This window comes from Wyeomyia smithii, chromosome 3 (assembly GCF_029784165.1).
Source record: "Wyeomyia smithii strain HCP4-BCI-WySm-NY-G18 chromosome 3, ASM2978416v1, whole genome shotgun sequence".
NCBI lineage: Eukaryota > Metazoa > Arthropoda > Insecta > Diptera > Culicidae > Wyeomyia > Wyeomyia smithii.
Window position 1 is genome coordinate 106,051,919 of NC_073696.1, and position 22,177 is coordinate 106,074,095.

Consider the following 22,177-nt stretch of genomic DNA (forward strand, 5'->3'; position numbering starts at 1 on the left):
TTCACTGATCTTCCCTTGGTGTCTCGTATCCCAGTCGGTACCACGTGGTTGCTGGGCATTATGCTTGGACCACACTGGGGTCTATTTTATGCCAACTAGTACGGGTGTACTGCTGGTACGCACTGCCCAGCCGTTTACCAACCTATCCGGACCCATCCTTTCCAACTGATTTGTTGCTCTTGAGCTGCTGAATAGCATCCTTGACTTCACTTATCATGGGGGCAGTATGTCTCCCTCATTCTCTCATTGACGAATTCGTTCCTCCTACCGTCTTGATCCTCTGCCTTTCATTGTAGTACAGCTCTCACCTGTTGATCACCTCACGTTCATTCGAGAATATTTCTCCATCTTTATCCCGACAAATTTCAGATCGTGGCACAAAGCCTGCGCGGTATGCGTTCAGTTTCTTATAGAATTTACGTGTTTCTTGAGATCGATACAGCTCCATTTTCTCACACTCCAGCTCTTCCGGGCGAAGTTTTTTGTCCCGGAAAAGATGGGTCTGCTGTCTTCGTTTCTGTTTGTATCGACTCATGTTATAACGGGTTCTTTGTCGTTACGTCGATTTCTCTAGACGAATCCAACAGCACCTTCCGTTGCATTGTCAATGGCTGTTTTCACAGAACTCCAGCAGTCCTCAAGAGGGGTTTCGGTAAGCTTCTTCTCATCCGGCAACACTACCTCAAGGCATTACGCGTACCGATCCAGATCATACCGCGGCGGGCGACGGTAGCGGATGTTGTTGACAACCGAAAGTCTTTCGCGCATCAGGAGATAGTGGTTAGAAAGGACGTTTGCGCGACGAACGTCGATAATATCCGAGAAGTGCCTTTCGTCAATCAAAACATGATTGATTTGTGTTTCAGTCTGTTGTGGCGATCTCCAGGAGTACTGATATGGGAGGCTATGCTGGATGTAGGCTTAGTATGGGCATATTCTAGAAAGCGGAAAGTCAATGAGTCGAAAGCCGTTTTCGTTCGTGAGCCGGTGTGCGCTGAACTTTTCAATAACCGGCTTGAATTTCTCCTCCTGAACAACCTGAGCGTTGAGATCTACAAAAACTATTTTGACGTCATGTTTTGGGCAGCTATCGTATGCACGCTTTAGCTACGCGTAAAAGGACGTTCTTATCGTCATCGTAACTTCCCAGTTAAGGGCAATGCACGTTAATGATGCGTCGGCCGTTGAAGAAACGGCCTCTAATCCTCAACTTGCACATTCTGTTGTCGATTGCCCATCACCGAATCACACGCTTCTACATTTTGCCCATCGCAATGAAAGCTGTGCCCAGCTCGTGTGTGTTGCCGCAGCTCTGGTAGGTGGTGTAACCATCTATATACGTATGTACCGATAGTCCCTTCCAGCATACCTCCTGCAGTACTTCAATATCGACCTTGGTGGCTCTCAATAAGGAGATCCAAGCTTCCAATCGTTAGTCCGTTTCGTTGCCGAGGTCTAAGCCAATTTTTCCGGTCCGTATTAACATTAGTTACCTTCAGTATTGATTGTTTCAACGGATGTCTTGTAAGGCCTACACCAACCCCTAGTCTCGCTGGAGTACCATGGTGACTGGACTGTTGAGAGTCCCACACTGGCACCAGGACGTTGATCAGTCCCCCTATCCTGCGCTGTTTTGAGCCGCACCGTCTTGTCCAACAGACGCTCGGATTGACGAAGCATTTCCTCTACCGCCAAGATATGGTTACGCGCCCATGATCGCGTCACATCTTCCCACTTAACTATTGACGGAAGACAACATTGCCGCTCCTTCCACGTTGTCAACTCACCATTTGAATCCTACAGTGAAAACGTTTTCATTTGATTTTCAGCGTTTCAATTTTTTTGGAAATTTATTACTTTGAGTTTTGTAGAATGAACTGCAAAGAAACCGCAATCCGAAAGGTCCGTTCTTGGATCAACTTGGATAACGACCTCTGTTTGAATTCAATTTTCGCTTTACCTGAGGAACGGTGAAGATGATTTGGTTTGATTTTAAGCAAATTTTAACGCGTGAAATATTTCACCAAAGTATAAAAACTCGTTTCAAGGAAGAAAATTTGGTGTGGTGTGGTTGTAATTTTCGAAGAATTTCGCTAGTGAAATTGTTTTTAATCAGCACCGGTTGAACAGCAGTTTTCAGTATCGATAACGAGTACATTAAGAGCTGTGGGTATATTCAAAAAATCTAGTCAAATGTTCAGTTCTCTAGTTTAGTGATGCTTCTGCTCTAAATTTTTTTTTAATTTCATTGATTGGCTAATGAGCAATTCCACAAAAGACGGGAAATCACAAAACTTTCAAGCTCGTTTTAATTTTTGTTGATATAATTCACTAATGACAAATCGCAAATAGTCGTTTTCTGGTAGTGATCGATCAAAATTTTGTTACCAATTTCAAAATCCCTACAGTGAAAACGTTTTCATTTGATTTTCAGCGTTTCAATTTTTTTGGAAATTTATTACTTTGAGTTTTGTAGAATTAACTGCAAAGAAACCGCAATCCGAAAGGTCCGTTCTTGGATCAACTTGGATAACGACCTCTGTTTGAATTCAATTTTCGCTTTACCTGAGAAACGGTGAAGATGATTTGGTTTGATTTTAAGCAAATTTTAACGCGTGAAATATTTCACCAAAGTATAAAAACTCGTTTCAAGGAAGAAAATTTGGTGTGGTGTGGTTGTAATTTTCGAAGAATTTCGCTAGTGAAATTGTTTTTAATCAGCACCGGTTGAACAGCAGTTTTCAGTATCGATAACGAGTACATTAAGAGCTGTGGGTATATTCAAAAAATCTAGTCAAATGTTCAGTTCTCTAGTTTAGTGATGCTTCTGCTCTAAATTTTTTTTTAATTTCATTGATTGGCTAATGAGCAATTCCACAAAAGACGGGAAATCACAAAACTTTCAAGCTCGTTTTAATTTTTGTTGATATAATTCACTAATGACAAATCGCAAATAGTCGTTTTCTGGTAGTGATCGATCAAAATTTTGTTACCAATTTAAAAATTGTATCATTGTAAATGATTTAACTTTGCGGTAACATAAATTAAAATTGCGTATTGAAGAACAAAGTATTCATATACGAAGTATACATATATACTTTAGAACTTTTTTTTAGAAAGTTATAAAACTTTCCAAAACGCCATTGAAATATTTCATTTGACAAAATCGAAAGTTGTTAAAGGCAAATTAAGCGTAAAATAAATCATATAGAATGCACTGAAAGTGTTCCTGGGCACTAAAAGTTGTATTGGGGTTATTAGATAAAACCCATTGTGGTATAGTAAATTACAGTGGATGGATAATCAGCATTTCAAAGCTGCAACCGCATCCACATTACCACAAAAACGCGGTAGTATGATTTTTGTTTTATGTAGGTGGAGTTGCCGTAACGGGTTCGAAAACCACTTGTTTGATAACTAGGAAGTGATATATTATAATTATTCAAATTTGGTGATTCTGTTGGCACGATTTCACAGGGAAAAATTTTCAAGAATCATATTCGAGTATAGACCAAAAATATTAAAATTTATAGAATTTTACTGGCCGTAACAGTAAAAAATAAATAAATAGGATTTTCCTTTATTACGAGGGTGATATACCATAGCGTCAGACCTAGAGTGGACATCCATTAATGATGTAACGCAAAATTTGGCAAAAATTAACTCCCCCCCTCCCCCTTGTTACAAACGTCACAACTTTTCTGACCCCCACCCCTCAGTAACGTCACGTTTTTATATCCCCCCCCCCTTCCTTGGTTATAATTGATTGAAAATTAGGAATTTGTAAAAAATGCATTTTTTCTAATTTGGAACGATGTTACTAAAATATAAACTGAAAGGAAAAGAAGACTATAAAAGATAACTAGAAAAGGCGCTTAATCCTTGGTCCTAGCATTTTGTTGATGGAGTCGCATAACTAACTGCAATTTCATTGCTGATTCCTAAAAGACCATCCATATTTAGTTCCTCTTCTTAAAACAATACGCAATCCAAATTTTCTCCACATGGTACAATAACCAATCATTCTTTTTCACGTTTTGTCACAATTTACTAAAAATACATTGAATTGCGCTGTCATTCATAAACAAACATGCACGGCAAAATAGAACTAATGAACATTATGTTTTCTAAACATAAAAAAAATAATTTCATTTTATCTCAAGCGAACGTTCAGCAAAAAAGTGATCGTAAAACTATTGTGCATGCAGAGAAATATCGGAAGGGACGGGTCACTCGTCTGACAAGGATTTTCCAGCGAATTTCGTAGTATTTTAATATAATGTAGTCTTTGATTCAACATAAAATGTCCCTAAATATGCGACTGTAATATTTTCTAATAGTTTTGATTGTTTTCTAGTCGCAAAACTATGTCAATTTAATCAAAGAACATTAAAACTGCATTGTACTGTGCGAGAAATAATCATACAAAATGACGTCGCTAGAAATCTTCGCGTCGCTAGACTCACCAGCGAATTGCAGAGTAGTGCTGCAGCGTCAATATGAATGAATGATGCGATCATCATAAATAGTTCTGAGTTGAACTCTGTGGTATGGCTATGTGTCTTTTTTTTTTTTTTTGAGTTGAAATGTGATGTCACACTCAAGCTAACCCCCCTCCCCCATATGTCACAAAATGTCACAATAATCTAAACCCTCTCCTCCCCTAAGTGCGTGACATCATTAATGGATGGTCTCTAACTGAGACGACAACCATGTCAGGAGATTACACACAGCAGTTCTAGTGAGGCAGCATGATGAAAATTAAATACCACCATATATTCAGTGTACATCGACAGCAGAATAAATTTATAATTCCATTCAATGGTTCAATCCGGATAATTGCGCTAAATTTCATATCTCGGATTCCTCTAGTGAGCGGTTGCGAGCCCTTTTTATAATCACTTGATTACTGTATACAATGTTGTTACGAGCAATTGTTTGTTGTGATACTTAACATGAAAGAGTAAATTATTTCTACAAAACAAACAAGACAAATTTAATTCACTGCTAATTGTTTATAATATTGAACTGTGAACACAAGCGAGGCTGCAGTAAACTTCAAACCATAATCGACAGCTCGTCCATGTAATTCCGTTTCAGTGGGGTTACCTTTCCGGTGTTATAATAACAATGCCTCGGTTAGTTTTATCTATCTGTTCAAAGCCGATGCGATAGTAAAATACCTCCGTTTAAAAGATTTCATTCTCCATTAGGCAAAATAATCAAATTTCATCCGCAATTTGCAACTTTCCAGGTTTACGTCAGTACATCACTCGCCAACCTCTATGAAAGCATCGGCAAAGACGACTGGCGCTTGGTTTACACCGGCATTCCGGTATTGCTGCACGATAAGGGATGCACCCGTTCCCGATGCACTCCAAGGGTAAGCTTCGTGCTTGCCGAAAGGGGCACCTGCTTTGCCCTATGGAAGGACACAATCGACAACCTGTCGGACTACAAGGTGGCTGCAGCCGCCTTTCACACAATGTGTCTCTCAGCAGGTAAGTCCAAACGCTAGCAACGCCCTCGAGCAAGTTATGATTATCTTCACTTCCTCTCTCTTTCAGACCACCGTAAAGTGATTGGTTTCAGCTTCGACTCGAATCAGGCCGCCCGAGAAATGTGGGTGCGCGTCGAGGAGCTGATCAGCAATCCGGAGAACATTGCCCTCTCGGCACCCGGCCGTAAACGCAAATCCAAGAAAGTCACCAAACCCATCGTTCTACCGCCAAAGTCACAAATCTCGCAGCCCTGTCAGTTTCATCACGTGACCAGTGTTACTACTGGTGACGTGCAGCGGTATTTTAGCCTGCAGGCCTTCGTGGCACCACCGGTCAAGCATCGAATGCCGTAGCCAAACCCTGGTGCCAGCCGAGGAAGGGCGGGCCAGACCCATGGTTTTTAATCAATTTTCATTTCATCATTATTTGTGGACAATTAACATCGAATCGGCAAAGAGGGGCAATATTGCGGCCAGAAAGGTGTGGATAACGAGCCACGGAGAGTTTTTTATATTTCTTCATCATATTTATCCATAATATTTGTGGGTCAATTTGAGCATTGTAAGGCGAAGTACTGCATGACCCCCGTTAAGTGTGGAGTGCGCGAAACAAATTTTCATCAATTGTGTACCTATTTTGGCAGTTGCTGGTGAATGTGGGTAACAACTACGCTTGTGTTGATTCGATAATTGTCGTCGTTATGAGTCGAGATCCCACAGATCTGAAAGCGGTTTGTGCTGTCGAACAAAAAAAAAAAAAAACAAAATTTGCATAATGGAAATGGCTGTCAATGCAAAGCTTTCCACGTTTCTTCGGTGGAGTTTTTTTTTTTTTTCAACCGAGATTGAACTTTAATGAATGATGTCTGCCTGGTTTGAATTTTTTGGATAATACTGTAACATAAAGAGTTACTGCTCAAATTTAAATTATAATTCTGAGATTCAAAACCGCACGCTACCATTCACATCACGGTAATCACTCGAGAAACAATTATTTCCAACGAAACTTCAACATTATTTCAAATGAGCAAAGGTTTTTTTCACGTTGTAAAAAAAATACAAAAACTTGAAATTGAATTGCATACTGATTTTATAAATTCGAACATGACAGTTTTCGGTTTACGGTGTTGTGCAAATTTTTCCGTCACCGTAATTTGGCTGCCAGTGTCGGTTATCATGTGGCTACTATTACAATCACACCCTTCAACAAATCTGCATCCAACTCGCCGTCAATATTGAATCGCTGGTTGCCTCTATTACCAAACGAGGCAACAATAACCTGTTTCACGGGTTAATCAGGCATTATCTCGAATCCAGAGTGAAGCAGCATCCATTTGGTGCATCGGTTTAAACGGTAGTTACATGGTGCATCCGATTCGACTACAGAGTCAGTAATAACCCACGAAAATCCACATTCAGCTTATCATTTTATCATTTTATTTTTGTTGAACGTCACGCTGGTTTTCGCTAATGTTGATCGATATGTAATTATCTCTGGAACCACGGAACCGATATAATCTGTATCGATTGTGTTAAACCTGTTTTCCAGCCGGGCTGAACCCGACAGTGGAACATAAATTCAAAATGCCGACCTCAACCCATATAAATTTAAAACTGGCTTCGAATTTGAGCAACAACACGTTAATAATTCAATTTATTTAACGCAGCAAGTATATTCCTTTCTGCGGAGCCCATAACCCGTGCATCCTTGTCCTCCCTTTGGTACATGATTGGTTACCATGCCACGCAGCGCTGTCAAAATTCCGAGTAATTAACTTACCGATATGAAATATGTATGATTGCCTCCTGCTGCTGGTTGTTGGATTACGAAATTAAGGCTGAGAGTTCCGCCGAAGCTTTGCGCAATTAATATTACCGATGTTTATTACTTTCGTTGCAGCAACCAACCAATAGGAGCAATAAGCTTTCGTATAATGTCACACTTATGAATGAACTGATTTGCGTTTTAGGTCAATGTGGTAACAACCCTTGGTGAAAGTAAGAACAGAATTAACCTGAACATGATTGCTAATTAGTTGTACAATGTACATACTGTGTCTGTGATAAATTGATCAGTCCGCGAACCTAACGAAAAGTTTCAACAAGTAAACAAAGCAGATGTTAGATGTTGGTAGGAGAGTTAATTAATCACACGAACGAACGAACAAACGAACGAGCAGCAATACGCACAGATCTACAAGATCTCGATTGATTCTCTTGAATGAAATCGATTGCCACCAGGCCTCATGTTTGTCTATAATTGAGATAGCTCATAGTTATAGCTTTTTATAGATTATTATCCAACCACTTTCATCTCATAATAAACTAGTTGTCATCAGGGTTTTAGAGAAAACTATCAAGAAACCCAACACCCAGCACACAAAGGAAATTATTTATTGAAAACCACTATTTTTCACAGAACGTAACCTTCCATCACAGATACAAAGTTCGTACTGCGCACACATGTATTTGCCCTCACAATGTTTCCAGGAAACTAGAACAAGCAGGTTCTAGAAAGCGACACGAACTAAATTGTTGTTTGGGCACTGAATTGCATCTTCCCTCGAAGTTGTTTAAAGTTTTACCTGTTAGCCAAGTTAGCAGCGTATGCACTAAGCGCGAGAAGAAAGAAAGGAGTAGATTACTTCTTCTTATGCTTTTCCATTATGACTCTGTAAATATATTTCTGTATGCATGTAAGTTCAAACGTTGAAATAAAACACTGTGCTAATTTTAAGTAGTTTGTTTTCATTATTTTGTGTTGAATTTGCGGTTCCATAGTGATGACTCCTCGACCTTTTCAAATAACGTCAATCTCCTTGATTTATGTAGCCAAAACAAGGACATCGAGAATGATTAGTTAGCAAAAACAACTGTCTATCAAGATTTGTCAAACTTATTTGGTAAAAACTTTCCCATAACTAAGCAAAATTTTACTGAAAACATTTGCGTCAAAGTTCCACTCAGAGTTACAAAGTAATTTGTTCTGTTAATATGTACAAACTTATTAATTTTTTGTTAATGCATCTTTGCAAAAGATATATTTTCGGTTGGGTATTGCTATGAAAGTTCTTTAACATTATTGGCTATAACCAATTGTACACCGTGTTTGCAGAGTGGAATGAAAAATATTTTACCTTTAAACCATTATTCTTAATACCCTCCACTGACCCCCACACCAAAAAGCTCACATGGAGCCCCATGGTAGCGGACACTTACTAAAAAAAAACATTAAAACGCGGAGAAACAAATCAACAACAACCATTTCTTAGTTCTCACCACACCACGTAGTCAGAATCGAGAATCATGGTGGTAATTTTTATTTATACAATGGCACATTCGTTATTTCATACCGACTGGTTAATTGTAGAAGCTACTAATATTTGAAATGTACACCACTCAACGTAAAAGATCATTTTAATTTCAACAAAAAAAAACCTCAATACAGTGGAATAAAACGTGCCTAGTCCCAAATCAAAATCAACGAAACAAATCGTCTCAACTTCGAAATCTAGATACCCAGTGGGGATTCTAAAATTCACTAATTGGGACTGCCAACCCGTTGGACAATAATACTACTATCATAGTATTGGCGGAAAGCGTCGCATCCATAGCCTATCTGCCGTAAGTTGATGCACAGCTCTATGCAGAATCTGCAACTTAACCTCCTTTGCAGTAACAGTATACCTAGGTACCTACTCGAAAAATGTTTTTGGTGCTTGGTTCGGTTTGGCTGCACGCCGACCATGTTTCAGATGAAGTATAACTTCTGGGCGCATTTACATTTCTCAGTCAAAATAGAAACAATCTTTATTTGTTATTTTATATATTTACTGTATTAATTGAACATGTTTCAGATCAACACCCAAAACGTACTTGAATACATCATCGATACGAAATTTTTTATCAACTTAAAAATAGAACAAATAGGTAGGTTCTCTAGTTTTGTGGTTAAAACTAGGTCTTTCTGGGCCATTCCATGCCAAATAACTTATCTTTCAAAAATGAAAATGTTCGATTTGAATGAAACTTTGAACCCGCGCACGTATTATGCAAAAATGTATATTATGCATAATAGTTCGGACACTTGAAAGTGTCAGAACTGGTGTATGAGGTTAAAAGATTGGCACACCACTCTGATTCATTCAGGGCTTTTGTTCAATAAACTCAGGGAATTATAGATGAAATGCAATCACATTTGCCTGATTCCCCAGAGTTCCCGCAGCATGGACATGAGAGGGTCAAATTTATTTTTCGCTACTTGTATACAAGATGATTCCTCTCTTCATGATTCGGTTTGGCTAGACACCACCAGGAGACACGTTGGCAGCACTTTAGCCAATTGAATTATAGCACATTTCAAATGAAAATGATCAGATTCTATTTGGTGATTTTGAAAAAAAAATTAATCAATTCTCCTAATGATCAATGTAGGCTCTCTGCAATTAATGAATAAGAGTTTTTTCAATCAAAAAATTAAAATCAAGAACTATTTCTAGAGAAACATTTCAAAAGGTTCTATCTGTGTTGATCAATTTTTTAATCGATCACTTTCTTTCAATCACCACAACTTATTAAACACCTTTTATGACACGTTATTTGCACAAGTTGATAGCGGAGGGATCACTCTAGCCTCTGAACAAAAAACCACGCTTGGGAGAGTTACTAAAGCTGAACCATTAACAAAATGGAAAGACGCTCCGGAAAAACGATGAAAGCAGATAGGACCTTTTGAAATGTTTATCTAGATTTTCAGCAGTCGATAATCGAGCTAATTCCAAGCTCAAGATTATTTTCAATCAAAACAAGTTTTCGGTTTCGATGTTAGGGTTAGAGCTTTTAAGAATAGCAGTACTTTCGGTACTGATAACACTGGTCAACACAGCTTCACTCCAAAAACCGGACAAAAAGAAAGATTATAATAACTATTCAATCATTCCTGTGAATGTTGGTGTTCCTAGCCTTTACCGTTTTTTTAAAGACTCAAATGAGTTTCCTCGTTTGTCGACCAGTGTAAACTATGCAATTTTTCCTGATTAGATCACCCCTTTTCCCTAATGGCAATGTCTCCTCATGAATAAATTGTTGATTTGTTTTCACTTTTTTTAATCAAAGATTATTTGTTCCATTATTCGTCTCATTAAGCCAAAATTCGTGGGGAATAAAGAGTATCCCACATCAAATTGCATCACGGAAAAAACGCTGTAGAAAATTATTTAATAGACCGATCCCTTTTAAACTTTCGAAAAGTAAAATATAACCCATTAGTAAGCTTTGGCATATATATTTCATTCAACTTCAACGCCGTCATCGTACGATCATATGGCATCACCTGACATTCAAACTTTGATTTAAGTTCAACAATTATACTTGGAAATTTGCACGGTTGAACTATTGAGTATCGTTAGAGAACAGATTGATCTTCAATATGCAGTACAGTTTGTGGGGTATCGGCTCTATTATCGTCAGGTATTACATATTATCGTCAGGGGTGTAAAAGATGTCGAAGATCGTTAATTTCTTGCATGATGGTTCTTCATAATGCAGAGTACCTCTCTGCAAAATATTAGTTCTCTATGTCTTCAATAACCCCCCGGACGATAATAGGTAAAACCTGACGATAATAGAGCCGATACCCTAGTTGATAAGTAATAAGAGTTTAGAGATCATTTTTGCCTTTCTCCTAGAAAGGTATAGAAATCACTTGCAAAACCGAAAGTATAAAAGTGCTACCAAAGGGCCGAATGGCATATATCACTCGACTCAGCTCGACGAGCTGAGCATTTTCTGTATGTGTGTGTCTATGTGTCTGTGTGCAGATTTTTATTCTCACTCACTTTTCTCAGAGATGGCTGGACCGATTTCCATGAAATTAATTGCAAATGAAAGGTCTTGATGTCCCATAAGACCCTATCAAATTTTATTGTAATCGGATTTTTAGTTTAGAGGTTATGTATCAATATGTAAAAATCATGAAACATCCTTATCTCGAACACTACACAACCGATTTGAACAAAATTGATTTCAAATGAACGGGCTACCTGAAATATCTTTAACTTTTTAATTTTATAAAGATTGAACTTGTGGTTCAAAAATTATGAAAAGAAACGTGTTCTGAATACTGTTTAATCTCACTCATGTTTCTCAGAGTTGGCTGAGCCGATTTTCATAAAATCAGTGTCAAATGGAAAGTCTAGTTGCCCCATAAACCCTATTGATTTGTTTTGCAGTCGGACTATTACTTTGCCTGTTATGTTTAAAAATTTGAAATTTAGCTTTGAAAAGGAACATATTCCGAAGACTACTTGCACTCACTCACTTTTCTCAGAGATGGCTGAACCGATTTCCACAAAATTAGTGTCAATCAATAAGTCTAGCTGCCTCATAAGACAATCTATTGAATTTTACAGTAATCGAACTGTAACTTCGTCTGTAATGTACCGAAATATGAAAATCACGAAACTTCATTATCTCAGAAACTACACAACGGATTTGATCAATATTATTATAAGATGAGCGGGCTAGTTAAGGGTTAACTGCTGAATTATGATTGAACACGTGGCTTCAAAGTTTGGCTGCCCTATACGTTCCCATTTCATTTGACTATTATCGAACTTAAGCAACCGTTATGTATTGAATTGTTAATAAAACAACGAAACTTTATTATCTCAAAGATTACTCGACTTATTTGAACATTACTAGTGCCATACGAACGAGTCATCTCTCAAGCTTTCAAATAACAAACTTCATTACAATTTTATATGTGGCTCAAAAGTTATAGAGAGAAAAGAAATTCAAAGACTATTTAAAATTATGCCTGTTTTGATCGATATATGTACTATTTGAACATTCCAAATTCATTGATTCCTTGCGATGTGTATAAAGTCTGCAAATGCACGGCGAATCGGCCATAGCATATGATCAAAGTCAAATAACAAATCATTTGAAATGATTGGTTTTATCGAAATGACAACATCCTCAACTTTTGGCTTCTGTACATCGCCTTATCTCTGAATATATATTTTAATATTAGGAGGTCATTTTCAGCAGATATTCTGGCATCAACCTGACCCCGGAAATACCCATATTGGGAGATATTTAGTTATTTTGGTTGTTTTCCAAAAACTAAAAGTGGTCGTCTTTAAATTCAAAATGGTGTCCAGGGTCAATGTTTGGTTCATCATCTCGATTACGGAAATATCCATATTGAGTATTATTCGGCCATTTTCGACTGTTTCCTAGAAGTTGCCATTCAACAATACAAAATGGTGCCTGAGGTCAATTGTTAGCTCATTGCATCATTCTGGTTCCGGGGATACTCATATTGGATGGTATTTGGTTATTTTAGCCTGTTTTTCACAAACCGGAAGTCGCCATCTTTGATTTCAAAATGGTATTTAAGATAATTTCTAGCCTCTGAGCGTCATTCTGGTTGAAGAATCATCCATATTGGGTGTTATGCGATCATTTTCGGCTGTTTCCAACCGGAAGTAACCAACCTAGAATCCAAAATGGGGTCTGTGGTCGATTTCAGCTGCTGTTTATCATTCTAGATCCGGAGGGGTGTCGAACCATTATGGACATATTTGTTACCCCTAAAAACATTCACATGCTAAATTTGATTCCATTTACTCGGTTAGTTCTCGAGATGAGCAGAAATTTGTGTTTCATTTGTATGGCACCCCTCCCTTCCAAAAGTAGGAGGGGTGTCAAAAGATTATGGATGTGTTTTTTACCACTAAAAACATTTACCTGACAAATTTGATTCCAATTAGTTGATTAGTTCTCGGAATGTGCAGAAATTTGTGTTTCATTTGTATGGAACCCCTCCCTTACAGAAAAGGGAGGGCCGTCCAACTATTATGGACATATTTGTTACCCCTTAAAACATCCACCTGCCAAATTCGGTTTCAATTATTTGGTTTGTTCTTGAGTTGTGCAGAAATTTATGTTTCATTTGTATGGGACTCCTCCCTTCCAGAAGAGAGAGGAATCTCAAACTATCATAGGAAATTTTATCGGCACCAAAAACCCCTATATACAAATTTTCACGTCGTGGATCAGACAGACAGACAGACCAGACTGCATTTTTTTATAAGTATAGATTACAACATCAATATTTTAGAACCTAAACAGTGAATATATATTGGATTGAAGCGTTCATGTGAATCTATTTTTACAAATAAAAGTTTGAATGAGAAAGGCTGGGTCTGACCGCCAGGTGGATTAATTTAGGTTTTTGAGGTAAAAACTGATTCCTATCCGCCGAGAATGGGTTTATAAGCTTAACGATTTCTGCATTTAAATCAAGCAGATACAACTAGTATAATCTGTTTTATCCTTGGCAGATGGTGCGTAAACATAAACGCAGAACCTTTTTGCCTAGAAAGGTATAGCAATCACTGAAAAAACCAAAGGTATAAAAGTGCTCCAAAGGGTCGAATCTCGTATATCAATCGACTTAGTTCGACGAGCTGAGCATTTTCTGTATGTGTGTGTGTATGTGTGTATGTGTGTATGTATGTAACGGTCTTCGTTTAAACTCACTCACTTTTCTCAGAGATGGCTGGACCGATTTTCACAAAATTAGTGTCATATGGAAGGTCTTGTTGCCCCATAAGACCCTATTGAATTTTATTGTAATTGGACTTTAACTTTGTCCGTTATGTATAATAATGTGAAATCAGGCTATGACAAGAAACATGTTTCTAAGACTGTTTGAACTCACCCACATTTCTCAGAGATGGATGGACCGATTTTCACAAAATAAGTTGCAATAGAAAGGTCTAGTTGCCTGATAAAACCCTATTGAATTTTATTATAATCGGACTGTAACTTTGTCTGTTATGTATCAAAATGTAAAAGTTATGGAACTCCATTATCTCAGAAACTACACAACCGATTTGAACAAAATAGGTATCAAATTAACGGGCTGTCTTTAAAACCCCTAAATAACGAATTTTATGATGATTTAACATGTTGTTCGAAGGTTATGAATAGAAACGTGTTCAGAAAACTTTTTAAATTAACTCGTTTTAGCAAAGATGGAAGATGGACAATCCTAGTTTCAAATTGAAGGTTCGGTTGCTTTATTGGTACCCATTTAATTTGATTATAACACTGGTTGACAAAATCGAAAAAAATGCTGCTCCAAAGCTTATAATAGTTGCCCTAGAAAAAAAAATTCACAGGAAAAGCTATAATTTTTCATTTTTTCTTAGTTTGACCTTCGGGGCAACACTTGTGTTGACCAGTGTAATCGGACTTTTATTTTATCCATTATGTGTTAAATTGTGAAAATATTGAAAATCTCTTCTTTCAAAGATAACACGACTTATTTAAAGAAAACATGTGTCAAACGAACAGGTTGTTCCTCAAACTTACAAAGAAACAAAACCCAGAGGCTGTTTAAAACTAACTGCTTTGATCAAAGTTCGAAATGAGGAATCATTATGATAGAAAAACTATTTATTCAGTGCAAATATTACGCCAAACTTCAAATACTATGCTCCAATTATTCCTTCAAATACAACATCAATATTCTAGAATCCAACGAGTTGATATACCTTTATTGGATTGTATTTGGCAATTGAAGGGTGTTTTCCAGAAACCGGAAGTCGCAAATTTGGATTTTAAAATGAAGTATGAAGTTGATTCCTGACCTCTGAGCATCATCCCGGATACTGAAAAACTCACATTGGGTAATGTATGTTCCTTCTAGACTGGTTTCCAGAAACCGGAAGCTACTGTTTAGAAATTCAAAATGGCCTCTGAGGATGATTTCTGGCTTCAGGGTTTCATACCGCTTCCCCAAATCGTATTGGATGATATTTGTCACTTTAGGCTGTTGATCTGAAACTGTCGCCATCTTCGCCATCGAAATACCCAGATTAGGCAGTTCGGCAAATTTTATGATGAATTTTATGATTCTATGATTCAACCAGACGTGGTCATCTGGATTGAAAATTGGGTTTTAGGTTGGATTCTGGCCACTGGATTTTATCCAGGTTTCAAGAACCCATATTGATTGGTATTTGGCCAGTCATTGGATGCCCCTCAGAAACGATCAGTAATATCAACTGCGTTGAAGAATTTCATTTTCACTGATAAGATCATTCAAATTAATGTAAAAGGAACAACATTTAATTATACATTATTTGAAATTTACTGACAAACGTTGACCAAGGTTGCATATTCAATTTTAACGTGCTTTTTCGCCGCGTGCCGATAGCTCGCTATACAAGTACAATTTTGAGAAACAATGTATGACAAGTTTGTCGAATAGTGTAATGCTGTAACTCTTATACCTGAAGTGTGAGAGCCCATATTGGCTGAATATCCCACTGAATATTGGCTCTCACACTTTAGGCGTAAGAGTTAGAGCACTGCTTTCTTCGACAAACTTGTAGCATTACTTATGGACTGCAAGTTTGTCATACATCATATTTCAAAATTGTACTTGTGGAACGAGTTATCGGCACGCGGCCAATTGAATGGAATTGACACCCCAAAATTGAATATGCAACCTTGACGTTGACTTAAAGAATCTGAATTTTTATACGCTGTACATGAGTACAAATCGATTATACCACGATCAAAAACAAAACCGCATCATACAGTTGAAAGAATTTAATGTTATTTGCATGTATATATGTTAATTTTTGTTCATATGTTATATTTTAAATGTTCGGTATAGTTGTGCTGTTGGCTACAAAAATTCTACACATCGGTGACTTAACGATTTTAGTTAATCGCTCTCGCTAATGACTTCCAACGAATAGCGATGATTCCGATCAAGTTATTCAAACCGGCATGGCTGCAGTGTCATACAAACAAATAAATTAAAATTCAATATACGCACTCTTCCAATGACAACAAAAAGAAACGGAGTTTCACTATCGGATCCGGCGGTTTGACGTTTACTTTTAAATCCATGTCAGTCAATCGCACACATTCAGATGGCAATCGTTGAAAAGTGATGAAATTGAATGCATTGACACCAAACAATCGCAGTCGTAAATTCTAAACACAAGAAACCATACTTCACCCTGAATCGCCCGCGTTAACTATGTTGTGACAATTTTTCCAACCCATTGGCGGCGCGCCGTAAATGCAAGGTGAGATAGTATCAATCCCGCATTTGGAAAACAGGTCCCCGCTAAAATGACCATCAACGGAGTACGCTAGAGGAATCGTGTTAGTGGTGCCACGCCGTCAGTAAGTGATCAAATCTTTTGCTGTGAGGAAAACCACTGCCCAGCACATTGAACTATGGGTTAGCAGAATATGGAAAAGTGGGTGTTTATGGTGCGATGTTAACCAATATCACTGGTAGCGATAATGGTGGAAAAACAAAAACAACCCACACTGCGCACTGGTGAGCAAGTCCTTACGTAAAGTCCCGGGATTCCTTACTTGGCGCTTGAACGGTTGACATCGGTGTAAACGGCCTCTGGTTGCAGTCGGCCAAGTTGAAGTTGAGCTCGGAACATTCTCTGGCGCTGAATAAAAGACGATCGATGTAACGCTGCACCGCCACGCAAACTTTACTGCCGTCATACCGTTCCATGGAGTTTCCTATTACCATGGGACAACTATGCGTAGAACGAGAGTTTATACTCGAGCAAACATTGATTTCAGGATCTTGGTGTGCAGTGTATCGTGTGAAATGTAAATGCAAGCTGTCATTCATAACTCTAGGAAAACATACATTCGAGCTCCTCCGTAAACCGACAAATCGAACTCCATCCTGAATGCTTTGTCGGACTATTCCAATGCTCAATTAACAATGCTCAATTAACATGTTAAAATATTTTTAAGAAAATTTATTAGAAATACAAATTCTTCTTACAAATCATCGTTACACAGGAATTGTTTTTGTTTGGCTATTTTCGAAATTCTATGTTTCACAATGTACCTAACATTGTTATCCGCAAAATTATGAAAATCAAAACGGGCCGTAAAGTAACTCCCCTCATAACTTCACACGACTCTATTTATCCGTGATGTAAATTCGTTACGTAAGTGTGTCTTCTATCTTACCCAAACTGTGTTGTTGAATTTTAAAGATAGAGCGTTCAAATGATAGGTCTTTTGTGTTCTTCACAATGAAAAACGTAAAACTAATTTAATTTTTTCATTACCTTTTTTTTGTCATCTTAATATTCGAGTTTAGAGGCATAAAATAATAATTATAAATAAACGTTTATCACGGTAAGTCTAAAAACATAGTTTATATTCTAATCTCTACACATTCCAGACAAGACGTAAATTTAACAAAAATTTTAACAGTATTTCGATCACTACAACGCAAAAAATAACAAATAAGATGACATAAAATATAATTTCTACTATCTTACCCAAGTCTATCGGTGTTCATTTACAGTCATAGGCAACTTTTAGCTACAATGTAGTGCTTTGTTGTTACATTTTGTACGATACTTCATTCATAACATACCTTATTTACAGCTGTCTTAATTAGGTGAATCGAACTGATGATGAGCAAACAAATAAACAAACAAACGTACGGTCACTCTGTCCACTACAGTACGAATCGTAAGCCCTGCAAGGAGTGCACCTTGCAGGGGAAGGCGAAGAATGCAACGATAACCCGATACGGATCAATCACTGGTTCGCAATCGTTGACAGATTGATGAATCGTTTGCCAAATATGGGTCGGAATCCATAAGGTGTGTGTGCGTACGTGCGTGAAAATTTCACTTTCATTCAGTCAATGAAAATCGAAAGTTTGTTTCGAATTCCTGCTTCTTGAAATAAACTCGGTAACACTTTGTGGATTGGCTAATGTTTGTTACTTCTAATGATGATGATGATCCCACCTGAGTTGATATTTGCCAAATTGACATTAGATATTCAACGATAGGCTTCTGACTTTTAACTTTTGATTTTCGAGTTTTGACTTTTGACTTATGACTTATAATATATGACTTATGACTCATCATTTTTGACTTTTGACTTTTGACATTTAACTTTAGACTTTTGACTTTAGACTTTTACTTTAGACTTTAGACTTTAGACTTTAGACTTTAGACTTTAGACTTTAGACTTTAGACTTTAGACTTTAGACTTTAGACTTTAGACTTTAGACTTTAGACTTTAGACTTTAGACTTTAGACTTTTAACTTTTGACTTTTGACTTTTGACCTTTAACTTTGACTTTTGACTTTTGACTTTCGACTTTTGACTTTTGAATTTTGACTTTGACTTTTGACTTTTGACTTTTGACTTTTGAGTTTTGACTTCTGACTTTTCACGTGTTTGACATTTGACTTTTGACGTCAAGCATGAAAATTTTACTTTTGACTTTAATAAGGTTTAGGTTTATTTTTATAACATTGCATTGATAGTTAAAAAGAAATGAACAAAGAAACGGTTTCGCATCCTCACATAACATCAAAATGTTTAGTTGTAAATACTTTCAAAGTAAAAAAAAATTCAATGCATAATTGTCCGAACCAATCTCGAGACATATGACACTGGTCGTATGGAAGATAGTTCTCTTTCAGAGATAATTGAAGTAGAACTAAGAACTGTATTATGCAATATGCAACATTATGTCTTCCGAAAAAATGAAACCGCAATCGTAATCCGGCTCAAGGTTAAAATTTACCCAGCCGGCCCGGTCTGAATCACGTCCAGCTTATTTCAGTGGCAGTAAAAATCTGAAAATAGCCGCCACGCTGGGTAAATGAGAGCATTCAATAATGCGATAGAGTGATCCACTTGCGACGTCATCCTTAACTATATCGGTCAACGAACCAATTCGAGCCGTCAATTACCGCAGTTAAACTCGAATCAGTTACGCGCCTCGGAATGCCAACCTGAGACGTTGGTTTGGACATTGTTTCATGATAACTGCAGACAGACCGGTCCTACTTCGCATCGAACTAGCCGGAAGGTGTTCGATCGAGGCTGGGCTTCCCAACAGTACCTATGCTAGAAAGTAGATTTGGAACATTCGAAGGCGCACAGTGCACACGCAAAGTCACGTGTAAGGCCTCCATTTTGCTTCACCGTAAAACGCTCAATTGACGATGACGCCGCGAGAATTTGTTTCACTTAAACTTTGACACTTGCGGTGGAACTGCGGGACAGTGTAGAAAGATCCAATGGATGCTACGTAAATCTATACCGGCATGCTGCATACCGGCCATTTTGGCTGTTACTGAGTGCGTCGGGGTTTCCACTTATCAGCATCCCACCATCCGCTGATTAACGAGTAATCAGATTAGAGTATAAGTTATTTCAGCGGTAGAGTGGTAGAGAGAGAAAGACAGAACCAGGGAGATTTTATTTGTCCAGCATTGTACGATGATCGGTCGGTCATGTGGATGATCTTGTTCGGGGAAACTGGACGAAAAAGTAAACATTTCAAATGAACCATTAGAATGTCGAGTACCAGGATTTTTCTGTTTTGAAAGCTATTGCGTGTTTATTCTACGAATGGTCGAGTGATGCGAAAAATATTTACTACATTGGGAATAGCCATGGAGGAGTTGTTGTTGTGTAATGATTAGAAGGGATTGAGATAACAACAAAGTAGTTTGTTGTTACACAACCTTTTTTGTACCGGAAGCGTGTGGATTCTAACAAATACAGATATATCCTATAACTTGGTTATATTGAACATTTGCTTAGATGATGAATGAAAGATAAAATGAAAAAAATTGATTGACGAATCTTTATTGAATGAATGGTGCAGACACCACGAGTAGAATATTTGAATGCATGAAATGATACACAGTAGGACCGGTGCGAAAAACACGGTCAAAATGCTTTCCTGTTATTATAGCGTGTAAATTTCTTCGAAAAAGTTTCTTATGATATTGTTTGGCAACTTCTAAAATGATTGTTAAAAGTATTGTTAGCACCAACGTATGAGTAATCCAGTTCCAATCACAAGACAAAAAATTTATGTCTTCTGAGAAATACTATAGCCATGAAATTATTGAGTTTATAATTACTGAAACTATATTCGACACTGGCCAACACGGGTTTTGCCGTAGAGCACAAACTGGAAAAAATAAAACATTATAGTTTTTAAGCATTCCTGTAAATATTGGTGCCCCTAGAAAAAATAACTTTTTCAGAGACATCAATGAGTTTTCCCGTGAGCCACCATAGAAGCGACAAACCCAACGAGCAAGTATTCTGCGTCAAACTGACGCACTTCTAACCAAACTAGTGGCACCAAAACTCACAGGAATGGTTAAAAAGCTTTTTTTTACTAAGGCAATTATTTTGAGCTTTGCGGCAAAATTGTGTTTCCGCTTTTGTCGACCAGTGTTATAGTTATGATTGCCAAAGATATAAGTTAATTTTACTCGGAGGATTGGATGATTTAAAAGCAAATAGCATATGGTTATTCATTGTGTAAGCCTAAAAGTCTTTGGCCTGAGACAAAAAAAAACTTTGAGGCTGCCCATTGTACCACCCTAAAAAAAATATTATTTGAAAAAAGGTAAAAAAAAATTAAAAATAAATATCTAAAACAGCTCATTTTTTAAAAATCTAATTTCTTATATAAAAAGTACAAAAAATTACTTAAACAATGCAACAAGTCCGATCATGGAGCAATCAGGAAAAAAAGTTATGATTTTTTTTTAAATTTAATTTATTTTTCACATTGTACATTTTTTCATGGAAGGACAAAATTATTATCTACAACTTTGCCAATAAGATTGGAAGGAACATGGAAGGACAAAATTATTATCTACAACTTTGCCATGTTTCAGTTTAATCATTTATTTTAATGGACTCTTTCAAGCGCGTTCTGGTTTACTCTCTTAGTGCGCAACTCACCGAAAGTTTCACGCGAGTTATTATTGTTGTGCTCAGTATGACTATTTCACTACAAAAGCTTCAGAAATGGTTGGCGAATGGCTGGACACGTGTAACTTGAGACCCCAATGTGGCCATTCACCTCTGTCCAGCAACTTCTATCCCAACCTCCACGTGATGCCGACCGGAATACGAGTAACCTTAGCGGAGATCGGGTAACCAACCCCCGGTGGAAACTATGCTCGTATGCTGACTAGGAAGGGGTCGTACGCGGCTGTATCCCCATAGGGGCGGCGTACAACAGCGTCTGACCCGAAGCGGGCGGCTGGATTATGGAATGCTGTATCCCGCCAGCTACACCTAAGATGGCAGCCCCATCAGCAGGATGTAGGTATTGCGACCCTGGTAAGGTAGCATACCGAAACCTTTCTTCAACCACGAACAACGAATTTAGAAATACGGAACGGATCAATCGACAAAGACCTAGGCTACGAACACGGAAAAAGATTAGGGTAAACGATTGGAAATTGGCTACTTGGAACGTCCGATCTCTCAATGAACCGGCGCGGGCTGGCTTGCTTGCTCGAGAACTACAGCGGCAGGGAGTCGAAATCGCAGCGATTCATGAGGTTCGGTGGCCAAATTCCGGAGAAAGAGAATTCCGTGCAGTGGACCCTATTGCACGCTCTTCTTTCAAGTACCACATCTACTACAGTGGCGGCAAAGCAGCAAAACGGGGCGTCGGTTTCGTAGTGCTGGGAAATCAGAAAACAAGAGTTATCCGGTGGAGGTCCGTAGATGACCGTATGTACGTGTTAAGGATTAAGGGCAAATTCTTCAACTACAGTTTAATCAACACTTACGCACCGACAAACG

At 37.8% G+C, this 22,177-nt stretch overlaps 1 protein-coding gene across 6 annotated transcripts in view; it reads left to right on the forward strand.

Annotated features, from left to right (window-relative positions):
• LOC129727737 (uncharacterized) overlaps positions 1–8,237 on the forward strand; it is a 212,654-nt gene extending 204,417 nt beyond the window's left edge. For all 6 annotated transcript variants that reach the window (XM_055685852.1, XM_055685849.1, XM_055685851.1 and 3 more), the window contains 2 exons: positions 5,255–5,501; positions 5,568–8,237. In XM_055685852.1, the coding sequence (XP_055541827.1) occupies positions 5,255–5,501; positions 5,568–5,854 (534 nt within the window). In that variant the 3' untranslated portion in view covers positions 5,855–8,237. The remainder of the gene's footprint in view (positions 1–5,254; positions 5,502–5,567) is intronic.
• The last annotated feature ends 13,940 nt before the right edge of the window (positions 8,238–22,177 follow it).